At 41.4% G+C, this 20,220-nt stretch overlaps 1 protein-coding gene across 1 annotated transcript in view; it reads right to left on the bottom strand.

The window, feature by feature from the left end:
• The window catches only part of LOC139755173 (solute carrier family 12 member 9), a 290,342-nt gene that overhangs the window by 241,225 nt on the left and 28,897 nt on the right, over positions 1-20,220 (bottom strand). The window contains exon 2 of the mRNA XM_071673343.1: positions 17,605-17,776. Within this exon, the coding sequence (XP_071529444.1) occupies positions 17,605-17,776 (172 nt within the window). The remainder of the gene's footprint in view (positions 1-17,604; positions 17,777-20,220) is intronic.

Raw genomic sequence — 20,220 nt, 5'->3', positions numbered from 1 at the left:
AAGGCTCCCAGGATTTTCGCCCCCTCCCCCACCCTATGATTCACTTCCGCTTCCATGGTTCCATCCGCTGCCAGATCCACTCCCAGGGATCTAAAACACTTTACTTCCTCCAGTTTTTCTCCATTCAAATTTACGTCCCAATTGACTTGATCCTCAACCCTACTGTACCTAATTAACTTGCTCTTATTCACATTTACTCTTAACTTTCTTCTTTCACACACTTTACCAAACTCAGTCACCAGCTTCTGCAGTTTCTCACATGAATCAGCCACCAGTGCTGTATCATCAGCGAACAACAACTGACTCACTTCCCAAGCTCTCTCATCCACAACAGACTTCATATTTGCCCCTCTTTCCAAAACTCTTGCATTCACCTCCCTAACAACCCCATCCATAAACAAATTAAACAACCATGGAGACATCACACACCCCTGCCGCAAACCTACATTCACTGAGAACCAATCAATTTCCTCTCTTCCTACACGTACACATGAATTACATCCTCGATAAAAACTTTTCACTGCATCTAACAACTTGCCTCCCACACCATATATTCTTAATACCCTCCACAGAGCATCTCTATCAACTCTATCATATGCCTTCTACAGATCCATAAATGCTACATACAAATCCATTTGCTTTTCTAAGTATTTCTCACATACATTCTTCAAAGCAAACACCTGATCCACACATCCTCTACCACTTCTGAAACCACACTGCTCTTCCCCAATCTGATGCTCTGTACATGCCTTCACCCTCTCAATCAATACCCTCCCATATAATTTACCAGGAATACTCAACAAACTTATATCTCTGTAATTTGAGCACTCACTCTTATCCCCTTTGCCTTTGTACAATGGCACTATGCACGCATTCCGCCAATCCTCAGGCACCTCACCATGAGTCATACATACATCAAATAACCTTACCAACCAGTCAACAATACAGTCACCCCCTTTTTTAATAAATTCCACTGCAATACCATCCAAACCTGCTGCCTTGCCGGCTTTCATCTTCCACAAAGCTTTTACTACCTCTTCTCTGTTTACCAAATCATTTTCCCTAACCCTCTCACTTTGCACACCACCTCGACCAAAACACCTATCATCAAACACATTCAACAAACCTTCAAAATACTCACTCCATCTCCTTCTCACATCACCACTACTTGTTATTACCTCCCCATTTGCGCCCTTCACTGAAGTTCCCATTTGCTCCCTTGTCTTACGCACTTTATTTACCTCCTTCCAAAACATCTTTTATTCTCCCTAAAATTTAATGATACTCTCTCACCCCAACTCTCATTTGCCCTCTTTTTCACCTCTTGCACCTTTCTCTTGACCTCCTGTCTCTTTCTTTTATACATCTCCCACTCAATTGCATTTTTCCCTGCAAAAATCGTCCAAATGCCTCTCTCTTCTCTTTCACTAATAATCTTACTTCTTCATCCCACCACTCACTACCCTTTCTAATCAACCCACCTCCCACTCTTCTCATGCCACAAGCATCTTTTGCGCAATCCATCACTGATTCCCTAAATACATCCCATTCCTCCCCCACTCCCCTTACTTCCATTGTTCTCACCTTTTTCCATTCTGTACTCAGTCTCTCCTGGTACTTCCTCACACAAGTCTCCTTCCCAAGCTCACTTACTCTCACCACCCGCTTCACTCCAACATTCACTCTTCTTTTCTGAAAACCTCTACAAATCTTCTCCTTAGCCTCCACAAGGTAAAGATCAGACATCCCTCCAGTTGCACCTCTCAGCACATTAACCTCCAAAAGTCTCTCTTTCGCACGCCTGTCAATTAACACGTAATCCAATAACGCTCTCCGGCCATCTCTCCTACTTACATATGTATACTTATGTATATCTCGCTTTTTAAACCAGGTATTCCCAATCACCAGTCCTTTTTCTGCACATAAATCTACAAGCTCTTCACCATTTCCATTTACAACACTGAACACCCCATGTATACCAATTATTCCCTCAACTGCCACATTACTCACCTTTGCATTCAAATCACCCATCACTATAACCTGGTCTCGTGCATCAAAACCACTAACACACTCATTCAGCTGCTCCCAAAACACTTGCCTCTCATGATCTTTCTTCTCATGCCCAGGTGCATATGCACCAATAATCACCCATCTCTCTCCATCAACTTTCAGTTTTACCCATATCAATCGAGAATTTACTTTCTTACATTCTATCACATACTCCCACAACTCCTGTTTCAGGAGTACTGCTACTCCTTCCCTTGCTCTTGTCCTCTCACTAACCCCTGACTTTAATCTCAAGACATTCCCAAACCACTCTTCCCCTTTACCTTTGAGCTTCATTTCATATATATATTTTTTATTTATTTATTTTGCTTTGTCGCTGTCTCCCGCATTTGCGAGGTAGCGCAAGGAAACAGACGAAAGAAATGGCTCAACCCACCCACATACACATGTATATAAAGCACATTACATGTATATATATATATATACACACGCAGCACATTATATATCATATATTTTTTTTTTTTTTTTTTTACGCTGTCTCCCGCGTTTGCGAGGTAGCGCAAGGAAACAGACGAGAGAAATGGCCCAACCCACCCCCATACACATGTATATACATACGTCCACACACGCAAATATACATACCTACACAGCTTTCCATGGTTTACCCCAGACGCTTCACATGCCCTGATTCAATCCACTGACAGCACGTCAACCCCGGTATACCACATCGCTCCAATTCACTCTATTCCTTGCCCTCCTTTCACCCTCCTGCATGTTCAGGCCCCGATCACACAAAATCTTTTTCACTCCATCTTTCCACCTCCAATTTGGTCTCCCTCTTCTCCTCGTTCCCTCCACCTCCGACACATATATCCTCTTGGTCAATCTTTCCTCACTCATTCTCTCCATGTGCCCAAACCATTTCAAAACACCCTCTTCTGCTCTCTCAACCACGCTCTTTTTATTTCCACACATCTCTCTTACCCTTACGTTACTTACTCGATCAAACCACCTCACACCACACATTGTCCTCAAACATCTCATTTCCAGCACATCCATCCTCCTGCGCATAACTCTATCCATAGCCCACGCCTCGCAACCATACAACATTGTTGGAACCACTATTCCTTCAAACATACCCATTTTTGCTTTCCGAGATAATGTTCTCGACTTCCACACATTCTTCAAGGCTCCCAGAATTTTCGCCCCCTCCCCCACCCTATGATCCACTTCCGCTTCCATGGTTCCATCTGCTGCCAGATCCACTCCCAGATATCTAAAACACTTCACTTCCTCCAGTTTTTCTCCATTCAAACTCACCTCCCAATTGACTTGACCCTCAACCCTACTGTACCTAATAACCTTGCTCTTATTCACATTTACTCTTAACTTTCTTCTTTCACACACTTTACCAAACTCAGTCACCAGCTTCTGCAGTTTCTCACATGAATCAGCCACCAGCGCTGTATCATCAGCGAACAACAACTGACTCACTTCCCAAGCTCTCTCATCCCCAACAGACTTCATACTTGCCTCTCTTCCCAAAACTCTTGCATTCACCTCCTTAACAACCCCATCCATAAACAAATTAAACAACCATGGAGACATCACACACCCCTGCCGCAAACCTACATTCACTGAGAACCAATCACTTTCCTCTCTTCCTACACGTACACATGCCTTACATCCTCGATAAAAACTTTTCACTGCTTCTAACAACTTGCCTCCCACACCATATATTCTTAATACCTTCCACAGAGCATCTCTATCAACTCTATCATATGCCTTCTCCAGATCCATAAATGCTACATACAAATCCATTTGCTTTTCTAAGTATTTCTCACATACATTCTTCAAAGCAAACACCTGATCCACATATCCTCTACCACTTCTGAAACCACACTGCTCTTCCCCAATCTGATGCTCTGTACATGCCTTCACCCTCTCAATCAATACCCTCCCATATAATTTGGGTTGGGCCATTTCTTTCGTCTGTTTCCTTGCGCTACCTCACAAACGCGGGAGACAGCGACAAAGTATAATAATAATAATAGTAATATATATATATATATATATATATATATATATATATATATATATATATGGAATTTATTAAAAAAGGGGGTGACTGTATTGTTGACTGGTTGGTAAGGTTATTTAATGTATGTATGACTCATGGTGAGGTGCCTGAGGATTGGCGGAATGCGTGCATAGTGCCATTGTACAAAGGCAAAGGGAATAAGAGTGAGTGCTCAAATTACAGAGGTATAAGTTTGTTGAGTATTCCTGGTAAATTATATCATATATACACACGCAAATAATCATACCTATACATCTCAATGTACACATATATATACACACACAGACACATACATATATACCCATGCACACAATTCACACTGTCTGCCTTTATTCATTCCCATCGCCACCTCGCCACATCGCGAGGTAGCACTAGGAAAAGACAACAAAGGTCCCATTCGTTCACACTCAATCTCTAGCTGTCATGCAATAATGCCCAAAACCACAGCTCCCTTTCCACATCCAGGCCCCACACAACTTTCCATGGTTTACCCCAGACGCTTCACATGCCCTGATTCAATCCACTGACAGCACGTCAACCCCGGTATACCACATCGATCCAATCACTCTATTCCTTGCCCGCCTTTCACCCTCCTGCATGTTCAGGCCCCGATCACTCAAAATCTTTTTCACTCCATCTTTCCACCTAAAATTTGGTCTCCCACTTCTCCTCATTCCCTCCACCTCCAACAGAAATATCCTCTTGGTCAATCTTTCCTCACTCATTCTCTCCATGTGCCCAAACCATTTCAAAACACCCTCTTCTGCTCTCTCAACCACGCTCTTTTTATTTCCACACATCTCTCTTACCCTTACATTACTTACTCAATCAAACCACCTCACACCACATATTGTCCTCAAACATCTCATTTCCAGCACATCACCCCTCCTGCGCACAATTCTATCAATATATATATATATATATATATTTATCTATTATACTTTGTCGCTGTCTCCTGCGTTTGCGAGGTAGCGCAAGGAAACAGACGAAAGAAATGGCCAAACCCCCCCCCATACACATGTATATACATACGTCCACACACACAAATATACCTACCTACACAGCTTTCCATGGTTTACCCCAGACGCTTCACATGCCTTGATTCAATCCACTGACAGCACATCAACCCCGGTATACCACAAGGCTCCAATTCACTCTATTCCTTGCCCTCCTTTCACCCTCCTGCATGTTCAGGCCCCGATCACACAAAATCTTTTTCACTCCATCTTTCCACCTCCAATTTGGTCTCCCTCTTCTCCTTGTTCCCTCCACCTCCGACACATATATCCTCTTGGTCAATCTTTCCTCAATCATTCTCTCAATGTGCCAAACCATTTCAAAACACCCTCTTCTGCTCTCTCAACCACACTCTTTTTATTTCCACACATCTCTCTTACCCTTACGTTACTTACTCGATCAAACCACTTCACACCACACATGTCCTCAAACATCTCATTTCCAGCATATCCATCCTCCTGCGCACAACTCTATCCACAGCCCACGCCCCGCAACCATACAACATCGTTGGAACCACTATTCCTTCAAACATACCCATTTTTGCTTTCCGAGATAATGTTCTCGACTTCCACACATTCTTCAAGGCTCCCAGGATTTTCGCCCCCTCCCCCACATTATGATCCACTTCCGCTTCCATGGTTCCATCCGCTGCCAGATCCACTTCCAGATATCTAAAACACTTTACTTCCTCCAGTTTTTCTCCATTCAAACTTACCTCCCAATTGACTTGACCCTCAACCCCACTGTACCCAATAACCTTGCTCTTATTCACATTTACTCTCAACTTTCTTCTTTCACACACTTTACCAAACTCATATATATATATATATATATATATATATATATATATATATATATATATATATATATATATTTTTTTTTTTTTTTCTTTTTTTTTCATACTATTCGCCATTTCCCGCCTCAGCGAGGTAGCGTTAAGAACAGAGGACTGGGCCTCTGAGGAAACATCCTCACCCGGCCCCCTTCTCTGTTCCTTCCTTTGGAAAATTGAAAAAAAATGAGAGGGGAAGATTTCCAGCCCCCCGCTCCCTTCCCTTTTAGTCGCCTTCTACGACACGCAGGGAATACGTGGGAAGTATTCTTTCTCCCCTATTATATATATATATATATATATATATATATATATATATATATATATATATATATATATATATATATATATATATATTTTTTTTTTGCTTTGTTGCTGTCTCCCGAGTTTGCGAGGCAGCACAAGGAAACAGACGAAAGAAACGGCCCAACCCACCCCCACACACATGCTCATACACACGTCCACACACGCAAATATACACACCCACACAGCCCCCCACGGCTCACCCCAGACGCCCCACACGCCCCGACTCAATCCACCGACAGCACGTCAACCCCGGCACACCACATCGTTCCAACTCACTCCACTCCCCGCCCCCCCCCACCCTCCCGCACGTATATATATACGTTACTTACTCGATCAAACCGTATATATATATATATATCCCTGGGGATAGGGGATTAAGAATACTTCCCACGTATTCCCTGCGTGTCGTAGAAGGCGACTAAAAGGGGAGGGAGCGGGGGGCTGGAAATCCTCCCCTCTCCTTTTTTTTTTTTTTTTTTTTTTTTTTTTTTTCAAAAGAAGGAACAGAGAATTGGGCCAGGTGAGGGTATTCCCTCAAAGGCCCAGTCCTCTGTTCTTAACGCTACCTCGCTAATGCGGGAAATGGCGAATAGTTTGAAAGAAAAAAGAAAGATATATATATATATATATATATATATATATATATATATATATATATATATATATATATATATATATATATATATATATATATATGGGTTTGGTAAAGTGTGTGAAAGAAGAAAGTTGAGAGTAAATGTGAATAAGAGCAAGGTTATTGGGTACAGTGTAAGTAACGTAAGTAACGTAAGGGTAAGAGAGATGTGTGGAAATAAAAAGAGCGTGGTTGAGAGAGCATAAGAGGGTGTTTTGTGAAATGGTTTGGTCACATGGAGAGAATGAGTGAGGAAAGATTGACCAAGAGGATATATGTGTCGGAGGTGGAGGGAACGAGGAGAAGAGGGAGACCAAATTGGAGGTGGAAAGATGGAGTGAAAAAGATTTTGTGTGATCGGGGCCTGAACATGCAGGAGGGTGAAAGGAGGGCAAGGAATAGAGTGAATTGGAGCGATGTGGTATACCGGGGTTGACGTGCTGTCAGTGGATTGAATCAAGGCATGTGAAGCGTCTGGGGTAAACCATGGAAAGCTGTGTATGTATGTATATTTGCGTGTGTGGACGTATGTATATACATGTGTATGGGGGTGGGTTGGGCCATTTCTTTCGTCTGTTTCCTTGCGCTACCTCGCAAACGCGGGAGACAGCGACAAAGCAAAATAAAAAAAAAAAAAATATATATATATATATATGGGATGTATTCAGGGAATCAGTGATGGAGTGCGCAAAAGATGCTTGTGGCATGAGAAGCGTGGGAGGTGGGTTGATTAGAAAGGGTAGTGAGTGGTGGGATGAAGAAGTAAGATTATTAGTGAAAGAGAAGAGAGAGGCCTTTTGACGATTTTTGCAGGGAAAAAATGCAATTGAGTGGGAGATGTATAAGAGAAAGAGACAGGAGGTCATGAGAAAGGTGCAAGAGGTAAAAAAGAGGTCAAATGAGAGTTGGGGTGAGAGAGTATCATTAAATTTTAGGGAAAATAAAAAGATGTTCTGGAAGGAGGGAAATAAAGTGCATAATACAAGGGAGCAAATGGGAACTTCAGTGAAGGGTGCAAATGGGGAGGTGATAACAAGTAGTGGTGATGTGAGGAGGAGATGGAGTGAGTATTTAGAAGGTTTGTTGAATGTGTTTGATGACAGAGTGGCAGATATAGGGTGTTTTGGTCAAGGTAGTGTGCAAAGTGAGAGGGTTAGGGAAAATGATTTGGTAAACAGAGAAGAAGTAGTAAAAGCTTTGCGGAAGATGAAAGCCGGCAAGGCAGCAGGTTTGGATGGTATTGCAGTGGAATCTATAAAAAAAGGGGGTGACTGTATTGTTGACTGGTTGGTAAGGTTATTTAATGTATGTATGACTCATGGTGAGGTGCCTGAGGATTGGCGGAATGCATGCATAGTGCCGTTGTGCAAAGGCAAAGGGGATTAGAGTGAGTGCCCAAATTACAGAGGTACAAGTTTGTTGAGTATTCCTGGGAAATTATATGGGAGGGTATTGATTGAGAGGGTGAAGGCATGTACAGAGCATCAGATTGGGGAAGAGCAGTGTGGTTTCAGAAGTGGTAGAGGATGTGTGGATCAGGTGTTTGCTTTGAAGAATGTACGTGAGAAATACTCAGAAAAGCAAATGGATTTGTATGTAGCATTTATGGATCTGGAGAAGGCATATGATAGAGTTGATAGAGATGCTCTGTGCAAGGTATTAAGAATATATGGTGTGGGAGGCAAGTTGTTAGAAGCAGTGAAAAGTTTTCATTGAGGATGTAAGGCATGTGTACATGTAGGAAGAGAGGAAAGTGATTGGTTCTCAGTGAATGTAGGTTTGCGGCAGGGGTGTGTGATGTCTCCATGGTTGTTTAACTTGTTTATGGATGGGGTTGTTAGGGAGGTGAATGCAAGAGTTTTGGAAAGAGGGGCAAGCATGCAGTGGGTTATGGATGAGAGAGCTTGGGAAGTGAGTCAGTTGTTGTTCGCTGATGATACAGCGCTGGTGGCTGATTCATGTGAGAAACTGCAGAAGCTGGTGACTGAGTTTGGTAAAGTGTGTGAAAGAAGAAAGTTAAGAGTAAATGTGAATAAGAGCAAGGTTATTAGGTACAGTAGGGTTGAGGGTCAAGTCAATTGGGAGTTAAGTTTGAATAGAGAAAAACTGGAGGAAGTAAAGTGTTTTAGATATCTGGGAGTGGATCTGGCAGCGGATGGAACCATGGAAGCAGAAGTGAATCATAGGTTGGGGGAGGGGGCGAAAATTCTGGGAGCCTTGAAGAATGTGTGGAAGTCGAGAGCATTATCTCAGAAAGCAAAAATGGGTATGTTTGAAGGAATAGTGGTTCCAACAATGTTGTATGGCTGCGAGGCATGGGCTATGGATAGAGTTGTGCACACGAGGGTGGATGTGCTGGAAATGAGATGTTTGAGGACAATATGTGGTGTGAGGTGGTTTGATCGAGTAAGTAATGTAAGGGTAAGAGAGATGTGTGGAAATAAAATGAGTGTGATTGAGAGAGCAGAAGAGGGTGTTTTGAAATGGTTTGGTCACATGTAGAGAATGAGAGGAAAGATTGACCAAGAGGATATATGTCAGAGGTGGGGGGAATGAGGAGAAGTGGGAGACCAAATTGGAGGTGGAAAGATGGAGTGAAAAAGATTTTGAGTGATCGGGGCCTGAACATGCAAGAGGGTGAAAGGCGTGCAAGGAATAGAGTGAATTGGAACGATGTGGTATACTGGGGTCGACGTGCTGTCAATGGATTGAACCAGGGCATGTGAAGCGTTTGGGGTAAACCATGGAAAGTGCTGTGGGGCCTGGATGTGGAAAGGGAGCTGTGGTTTTGGTGCATTATTACATGACAGCTAGAGACTGAGTGTGAACGAATGGGGCCTTTGTTGTCTTTTCCTAGCGCTACCTCGCACACATGAGGGGAGGAGGGGGTTGTTATTCCATGTGTGGCGAGGTGGCGATGGGAATGAATAAAGGCAGACAGTATGAATTATGTACATGTGTATATATGTATATGTCTGTGTGTGTACATATATACATGTGTATGTGGGTGGGTTGGGCCATTCTTTCGTCTGTTTCCTTGCGCTACCTCGCTAACGCGGGAGACAGCGACAAAGCAAAATCAATAAATAAATAAATAAATAAATAAATATATACATACACATATTTTTTTTCTTCAAACTATTCGCCATTTCCCGCGTTAGCTAGGTAGCGTTAAGAACAGAGGACTGGGCCTTTGAGGGAATATCCTCACCTGGTCCCTTCTCTGTTCCCTCTTTTGGAAAATTAAAAAAAACGAGAGAGGGAGGATTTCCAGCCCCCCACTCCCTCCCCTTTTAGTCGCCTTCTATGACACGCAGGGAATACGTGGGAAGTATTCTTTTTCCCTTATCCCCAGGGATAATATATATACATATATTTATTTATTTTCATTATTTTGCTTTGTCGCTGTCTCCCGCATTAGCGAGGTAACACAAGGAAACAGACGAAAGAATGGCCCTACCCACCCACATACACATGTATATACATACACGTCCTCACACGCAAATATACATACCTATACATCTCAATATATACATATCTATACACACACAGACACATACATATATACACATGTACATAATTCATACTGTCTGCCTTTATTCATTCCCATCGCCACCTCGCCACACATGAAAGAACAACCTCCTCCCCCCTCATGTGTGCGAGGTAGCGCTAGGAAAAGACAACAAAGGCCACATTCGTTCACACTCAGTCTCTAGCTGTCATGTAATAATGCACCAAAACCACAGCTCCCTTTCCACATCCAGGCCCCACACAACTTTCCATGGTTTACCCCAGACGCTTCACATGCCCTGGTTCAATCCATTGACAGCACGTCGACCCCGGTATACCACATCGTTCCAATTCACTCTATTCCTTGCACGCCTTTCACCCTCCTGCATGTTCAGGCCCCGATCACTCAAAATCTTTTTCACTCCATCTTTCCACCTCCAATTTGGTCTCCCACTTCTCCTCATTCCCTCCACCTCTGACACATATATCCTCTTGGTCAATCTTTCCTCAATCATTCTCTTCATGTGACCAAACCATTTCAAAACACCCTCTTCTGCTCTCTCAAACACACTCTTTTTATTATCACACATCTCTCTTACCCTATTATTACTTACTCGATCAAACCAACTCACACCACATATTGTCCTCAAACATCTCATTTCCAGCACATCCACCCTCCTGCGCACAACTCTATCCATAGCCCATGCCTCGCAACCATACAACATTGTTGGAACCACTATTCCTTCAAACATACCCATTTTTGCTTTCCGAGATAATGTTCTCGCCTTCCACACGTTTTTCAATGCTCCCAGAACTTTTGCCCCCTCTCCCACCCTATGACTCAATTCCCCTTCCATGGTTCCATCCGCTGCCAAATCCACTCCCAGATATCTAAAACACTTCACTTCCTCCAGTTTTTCACCATTCAAACTTACCTCCCAATTAACTTGTCCCTCAACTCTACTGTACCTAATAACCTTGCACTTATTCACATTTACTCTCAGCTTTCTTCTTTCACACACTTTACCAAACTCAGTCACAAGCTTCTGCAGCTTTTCACCTGAATCAGCCATCAGCCCTGTATCATCAGCGAAAAACAGCTGACTCTCTTTCCAAGCCCTCTCATCCACAACACAGTGCATACTTGCCCCTCTTTCCAAAACTCCTGCATTCACCTCCCGAACAACCCCATCCATAAACAAATTAAACAACCATGGAAACATCACGCACCCCTGCTGTAAACCAACATTCACTGAGAACCAATCATTTTCCTCTCTTCCTACTCATACACATGCCTTACATCCTTGTTTAAAATTTTCACTGCTTCCAGCAACTTGCCTCCCACACCATATACTCTTAATACCTTCCACAGAGCATCTCTATCAACTCTATCATATGCCTTCTCCAGATCCATGAATGCTACATACAAAGCCATTTTTTTTTCTAGGTATTTCTCACATACATTTTTCAGAGCAAATACCTGACCCACACATCCTCTGCCAATTCTGAAACCACACTGCCCTTCCCCAATCGGATGCTCTGTACAGGCCTTCACCCTCTCAATCAATACCCTCCCATATAATTTCCCAGGAATACTCAACAAGCCTATGCCTCTGTAGTTTGAACACTTACCTTTATCCCCTTTGCCTTTGTACAACAATGAATGTATTCCCCCAATCCCCGGGCACTTCAACATTATCCATACATACACTGAATATCCTTAACAGCTGATCAACAATCCAGTCACCCTCTTTCTTAATAAATTCTCCTGCAAGATCATCCAAACCTACCACCTTACCAAATTTCATCTTTCACAAAGCTTTCATTACCTGTTCTCTCTTAACCAAACCATTCTCCCTGATCCTCTCACTTTCCACACCACCCTGACCAAAACACCCTATATCTGCCACTCTATCATCAACACTTTCAACAAACCTCCAAAATAAGTCACTCCATCTCCTCACTTTATAACAACCTGTTATTAGTTTCCCCTTGCCCCCTTCACCGATGTTCCCATTTTGTTCTCGTCTTATGCATGTCATTTACTTCCTTCGAAAACATCTTTTTATTCTCCCTGAAGTTTAATGACATTCTCTCACCCCAACTCTCATTTGCTCTCTTTTTCAACCCTTGCATGTTTCTCTTGACCTCATAGTATACCTGAATTTATAAAACATTTGTCTAAACAACTTTTGAAGGTATTTATTGTCTTAGCATTCACTATGTTTGACAGTCAGTTACTTATTCCTATGTTCAACACCTTGTTCAGAATTTTGAACACTTGCATTAAGTCGCTAAGAAGTGTATGCTTTTCGAGGGAGAAAAGATCCAATTACTTCTGCCTCTCTTCGTAGGCCAGATTTCTAAGGGATGGGATCAATTCTAATGTGCATTTTTATACTTGCTCTAATTTTTCCTCTTCCTTTCTATAGTCTGGGGACCAAAACTGGACTGCATATTCAAGATGTGGTTTTACTATAGAATTATAAAGTGTGAGAATTATTTCTGGTGCCATGTAATCTATGTTCCTAGCTATGAAACCTAACATTTGGTTGCCTTTCTTCCTTGCTGCCTGACACTGTTTAGTGTACTTTAGATTGTAGCTAAAGACGACTCCAAGGTCCTTTCCTTCACTTCTAATTTATTTGGATAGAGTTTCCAAATAGTTTGTAGTTGTAACATATATTATTGTCTCCAAAGAGCATAACCTTACACTTGTCTACATTAAACTTCGTTTGCCGTCTGCCTGACCACTCTCTGAATCATTTCGCAATCCCACCTGTTTACAGCTCTACCTCTTAGTTTAGTGTCATCAGCAAATTTGGTGATCTTAGATATGAGACCAAGTTTTAGGTCATTAATGTATATTTTGAAAAGAACTGGGCCTTGGACTGACCCCTGTGGCACATCACTCGTTACATCTAGCCATCTGAGGCTTCGCTGTTTAATGCTACATGCTGCTTTCTTCCAGGTAAGCCAGTTTCTGATCCTTGTGCAGAATTCTTCAACCAATTATTTGTTGCTTTGATTTTGAGTAAAGGTCTCGTGAGGTACTTTAACGAAAGCCTTTTGGAAAGCTAATTATACTACATCAGACGGTACTTTTTCGTACCAATTCTGATAACTTTAAAAAATTCCAGCAAATTCGTCAGGCAGGATCTTGTATTGCAGAAACTGTGTTGCTTGTCCAATATAATTTTGTGTTCGTTTAGAAATGTGACAATTTTATCTCATATTGTTTTCTATCATTTTACCTATCATTGATGTAAGGCTAATTGGGCAGAAGGTCCAGGCACACTTTTTGTCTCTTTTTTATATATAGGAGTAACATTTGCTCTTTCCTTCTCTAACCTTCAATTTTTCATCATCAGATCCTTGAAAGATTTTCATTGGTTGCAGTATTTGAGATGTTTCTTCAATTGTCAATACAGAGTTAAATGCTTGGTATCATCTACAAATATGGAGATCTTAGATATGAGACCAAGTTCGAGGTCATTAATGTATATCATGAAAAGAAATGGGCCTTGGACTGACCCCTGTAGCACACCATTCATTAAGTCTAGCTAGTCTGAGCCTTTGTGGATTAATACTACATGCCACTTTCTTCCAGTAAGCCAGTCTCTGCTCTATGTACAGAGTTCTTAACTTATTCCGTGTGCTTTGAGCTTATGTAAAATCTCTCATGAGGTATTTTATGGAAATATAAATATACTACATCAGATGGTACTTTTTGTCCCAATTCTGATTAATAACATTAAGAAATTCCAGCAAATTTGTCAGACATGATCATCTATTGCGGAAACCATAATGACGTCAGATATAATTTTGTGATCTAGAAAAGTGATAGTGAAGGACCAGAAGTATGAGTACCTCAAGCATCAAATACAGAAACATGGTAAGAAAGAGGAAGGAATGGTTTAATAGATGTCATAGGGCAGAGAAGCTTCGAGATGTGCAAGGTGAAGATAAAGACAGCACTCTAGCAGCTAGCATTTGCAAGGTATAAGAGAGCACAGAACAAGTATAGCAGGACAAAAAAAAGAATGACAAAAAATCTTTTTGTAGAGTATTGAGGACAAGGGAGCTGAAAATCCAAAATTATTCCATAAATTCATCTGGAGTCAGTTAAGGAGCAGTTAATCAAGCAAAGGGATTCAGAAGGAAATACTGTTGAGGATAATGTATGGATATGTTGAGGAACTGAATACAATGTTCAAAAGTGTTTTCAAAGTGTAAAACACTATAGCCCCAACACCAGTGGGATGGAATGGGAAGTAGGCTTTTGAAATCACTGAAAGATCTGGAAAAAATATAAACAGAATGCTAAAAAAAATTACCCATACAAGGCTCATGGTCTTGATGAAATTTCCTCAAATGTGCTAATGATGGGCACACAAATGATAGACAAAACACTTGAAATACTGTTCAAAATGTCACTGGAAGGAGGCTGTGCCAAGGAATTGAAAAAGGGCAAATGTCATATATATAAAAAGGTTACTGATAAGAGGCATTAAACTAAACACCAGTCTCAATGAGAAGTGTGGTGAGTAATGTTCTGGAAAAGATTATTAGAAAGTAAGTGAATGGCTTTCAACTGAAAAGAATTTCCGAAGTGAGAGACAAAATGGTTTTCAGGAAAGGTCATATGTAACTAACCTCTTAGAGTTTTACGAAAGTGAGCTCAGTCCTTGACAAAATGAAAGGCTGGATGGACTGTCTGCCTCTGGACTAGAAGCAATTTGACTTTATAATACACAAGAGGCTGATTGAAAAGGAGGATCACCAAGAAGGAATAAAGGATGGAACTCCCTCAGTGGACAGAAGACTATTTCAGTGGAAGGGAACAAGGCCACAGGTAAGAGGGAACCTTATCCAAATGGGGAGAGGTGACCAGTGGACTACCAAAGAGCTCGGTTCTGGCACCATTACTATTCTCGATCTGTATTAAGATCTTGTCCAAAGATATATCTGCAGGGAAGTAAAAAGCAAAGAGGATTACATCAGCTTACAAGGGGACCTAACATACTAAAGTTGGTCTGATATGTGGTTAATGAAATTCATCTTTAGCAAATGTAAAATAATGAGGATGAGACAAAGAGAAACAAAACCTCAAAATTACCCAACAAAAAATAAGTTTTAAGATTCTGCATGTAAGTGGGACTTAGGGGGATGACATCATCCCTAACCTGTCACAAGAGTCTCATATTAGGAAGATAGTTAAGGAGACAAACTGTCTACTGGCAAATATCAAAACAGCTCTCAAGTATATGGATAAATAAATATTAATTTGTTGTTTAATTTGTTTATGGATGGGGTTGTTAGGGAGGTAAATGCAAGAGTCTTGGAAAGAGGGGCAAGTATGAAGTCTGTTGGGGATGAGAGAGCTTGGGAAGTGAGTCAGTTGTTGTTCGCTGATGATACAGCGCTGGTGGCGGATTCATGTGAGAAACTGCAGAAGCTGGTGACGGAGTTTGGTAAAATGTGTGGAAGAAGAAAGTTAAGAGTAAATGTGAATAAGAGCAAGGTTATTAGGTACAGTAGGGTTGAGGGTCAAGTCAATTGGGAGGTGAGTTTGAATGGTGAAAAACTGGAGGAAGTGAAGTGTTTTAGATATCTGGGAGTGGATCTGTCAGCGGATGGAACCATGGAAGCGGAAGTGGATCATAGGGTGGGGGAGGGGGCGAAAATTTTGGGAGCCTTGAAAAATGTGTGGAAGTCGAGAACATTATCCCGGAAAGCAAAAATGGGTATGTTTGAAGGAATAGTAGTTCCAACAATGTTGTATGGTTGCGAGGCGTGGGCTATGGATAGAGTTGTGCGCAGGAGGATGGATGTGCTGGAAATGAGATGTTTGAGGACAATGTGTGGTGTGAGGTGGTTTGATCGAGTAAGTAACGTAAGGGTAAGAGAGATGTGTGGAAATAAAAAGAGCGTGGTTGAGAGAGCAGAAGAGGGTGTTTTAAAATGGTTTGGGCACATGGAGAGAATGAGTGAGGAAAGATTGACCAAGAGGATATATGTGTCGGTGGTGGAGGGAACGAGGAGAAGAGGGAGACCAAATTGGAGGTGGAAAGATGGAGTGAAAAAGATTTTGTGTGATCGGGGCCTGAACATGCAGGAGGGTGAAAGGAGGGCAAGGAATAGAGTGAATTGGAGCGATGTGGTATACAGGGGTTGACGTGCTGTCAGTGGATTGAATCAAGGCATGTGAAGCGTCCGGGGTAAACCATGGAAAGCTGTGTAGGTATGTATATTTGTGTGTGTGGACGTGTGTATGTACATGTGTATGGGGGGGGTTGGGCCATTTCTTTCGTCTGTTTCCTTGCGCTACCTCGCAAACGCGGGAGACAGCGACAAAGTATAAAAAAAAAAAAAAAAAAAAAAAAAATATTAAGCAAGCTATTCATATCATGAATACAGCCAAAATAAGAATAGGCCTCTCAGGTTTGGTCACTGTACCTAAAGATGCACCAAGAATTCATTAAATGAAACTAAGATTTAAGAAAAAAGCTTGTAAATAAGGATGTACAAAAACTTTTAGCTTATAGGAGTGATGGACAACTGGAAGAGTCACTGAGGCCATAGTTAATGCAGACAGCATACATAAATTCAAGAAGTTATACAACAGAAGACAGTGTTCAAAAGATGAGATCCCACATGTGAAAAATTCCCTTCTTATTTAGTGCAAATATGTAATTACTATCTCCCCCAATGGAGCATCGTTCTTCCTCTCAAGCTACAGGCCTGTTGTTTTCCAGAAGAAAGTTCTCTGTTAATAACTCAAATAAGCAATGTTTCAATATCATTTTGATAATACTATCAGTAAACTTTTGAAGATATACATAGGCTATGATTCATAAACACTAACATAACTACAATACTTTGTTCTGTTCTATACAGTTTTATGTCAATTGGGCATGTTTAAATTCTTTGTGGTCTCATACTGGCCATGCATTTTAACCTCTTGGGAATATCAATTTTTGACTAAAAAGCTTCTCTAAAAAATTTGACAGCAAAATGGTATACATTTATGGTATGAGCAAATAAATACTTTTATAATTACAGCTTATTCTACCTACAATCCCTTATTTATAGTTTATAGTCTCACTGTTGATGGGGCCTAACCTACTTATTTCTAAACTAATGACACTGATTGAACATTACAAAATTAATTTTCCTGGAAACTGCATAAAGTAGAGTAAAATAGTGCAGACTTACCAACACGGAGGAACAGAAGTGCACTGAACTGAGAGAGACACACAGGAGCAAATACCCCTCCAAATGTACCGAGTGTACGGGTTGAATTAGAATTCTCTGCATTGCTGGTGGAAATGTCCCGTCCACTCAGACTCCGAAAAAGCTTCCGTTGTGTTAATAATGGGGCTCGTTCCTGCAATAACACAGTTGTAATAAGAGCCCTGGATGTGAAATGGTTAAGAGCTTTCTGTGGGTAACTCACCCAACTTCATTGATGTGAAAGTCAACTATTTCCTACAGAAACTATTTTTGTTCTTAGAGAGTTTACAGTAAAAGAATTTTCTAAGCTGCTACTGGAAATGTCCCATTCATTCAGACTCTGAAAAGTTACCATTGTTTTGATAATGGAGCAAGTTCTGGCAATCAAACATTTGTAACAGGAGTCCTGAGTGTAGAATGATTGAGTTGTCTGAGTGATTTAACCAACTTCACTGTGGCTATTTTTTCTTTACAAGTTCATGACAATACATAAAGAAATGTTCATGTATTCTCATCACCCTCTTTTCCCCAACTTTTCATTTTTGAAAACCTCTAAAAATCTTCACCTTTGCCTCCACAAGATAGTGATCAGACATCCCTCCAGCTGTCCCTCTCAGCACATCACCATCCAAAAGTCTCTATTCTACACACCTATCAATTAACACGTAATCCAATAATGCCTGTTGACCATCTCTCCTACTCACATATGTATACTCATGTATATCTCTCTCCATTCAAACCAGGCATTCCCAATCAACAGTCTTTTATCGGCACACAAATCCACAAGCTCTTCACATTTCCATTTACAACACTGAATACACCATGCACACCAATTATACCTTCAATTGCCACATTACTCAACTTAGCATTTAAATCACCCATCACTAATACCCGGTCTCATGTACCAAAGCTGCAGACACTCACTCAGCTGCTCCCAATATACTTGCCTCTCATGATCTTTCTGCTCATGAGCAAGTGCTTAAGCACCAATAATCACCCATCGTTCACCATCCACTTTCAGTGTTACCCACATCAATCTAGAATTTACTTTGTTACACTTTATCACACACTCCCATAGCTCCTGCTTCAGGAATAGTACTATTCCTTCCTTGGCTCTCGTTCTCTCACCAACCACTGACTTTACTCCCAAGACTTTTCCAAACCATTCTTCCCTTTTACCCTTGAGCTTCGTTTCACTCAGAGCCAGAACATTAAAGTTTCTATCTTCAAACATACTACCTAACTCTCCTTTCTTCTCATCTTGGTTACATCCACACACATTCAGACACCCCAGTCTGACCCTTTAAGGAGGATGAGCACTCCCTGCTTGACTCCTTCTTTATCCCCTTTAAGAATTTGAAATACAATTGGAAAGGACACCCATATGAGGAAGTATCAGGAGAGATTGAGTGTAAAAAGGCAAAAGGTGAGAGCAAAGGATGTGAGGGGAGTGGAAGAGGAATGGGATTTTATTTAGGGAAGCAGTGAATGGCATGTGCAAAAGATGCATATAGCACGAGAACGGTGGGAGGTGGATAAATTAGAAAGGGTAGTGAGTGGTGGGACAAAGAAGTAAAGATGTTAGTGAAAGAGAAAAGAGAGGCAGCGTTTGGATGACACTTACAAGGAAGGAGTGCAAATGACTGGGAAATGTATAAAAGAAAGCAGCAGGAGGTCAAGAGGAAGGCACAAGGGTTAAAAAGAGGGCAAATGAGAGTAGGAGTGAGAGAGTATCATTAAACTTTAGGGAGAATTAAAAGACGGGGTGAGAGAGTATCATTAAACTTTAGGGAGAATTAAAAGACAGGGTGAGACAGTGTCATTAAACTTTAGGGAGAATCAAAAGAAGTTTTGGAAGGGGGGTAAATAATGTGCATAAGACAAGAGAACAAGCGGGAACATCGGTGAAGGGGGCATTGGGTGAAGTAATAAGAGATAGTGATGAAGTGAGAAGGAGATGGAGTGAGTATTTTGAAGGTTTATTGAATGTGTTTGATGACAGAGTGGCTGATTGTAGGGTGTTTTGGTAGGGGTGGTGTGTGAAGTGATAGGGTCAGGGAGAATGGTTTGGTTTTGAGAGAAGAGGTAGTGAAAGCTATATCGAAGACAAAATCCGGCAAGGCAGCGGGTTTGAATGATCATGCACCAGAATATATTAAGAAAGGGGGTGACTGTGATATTAATTGGTTGGTATGGATATCCAATGTATGTATGGATCATGTTGAAGTGCCAGAGGATCAGTGGAATGCATGCATAGTGCCACTGTACAAAGGCAAAGGGGATAAAGATGAGTGATCAAACTACAGAGGCATGTTTGTTGAGAATTCCAGGGAAGTTTGTATGGGAGGGTATTGATTGACAGGGTGAAGGCATATATGGAGCATCGGACTGGGGATGAGCAGTGTGGTTTCAGAAGTAGTAGAGGATGTGTGGATCAGGTGTTTGCTTTGAAGAATGTGCGTGAGAAACACTTAGAAAACAGATGGATTTGTATGTAGTATTTATGGATTTGGAGAAGACATATGATAGGGTTGACAGAGATGCTTTGTGGAAGGTCTTAAAAGTATATGGTGTGGGAGGTAAGCTGCTACAAGCAGT

The sequence above is a fragment of the Panulirus ornatus genome, chromosome 18, assembly GCF_036320965.1.
Source record: "Panulirus ornatus isolate Po-2019 chromosome 18, ASM3632096v1, whole genome shotgun sequence".
Classification (NCBI taxonomy): domain Eukaryota; kingdom Metazoa; phylum Arthropoda; class Malacostraca; order Decapoda; family Palinuridae; genus Panulirus; species Panulirus ornatus.
The sequence above is the reverse complement of the archived record's forward strand: the minus strand, read 5'-3'. Positions and strand labels throughout refer to the sequence as shown.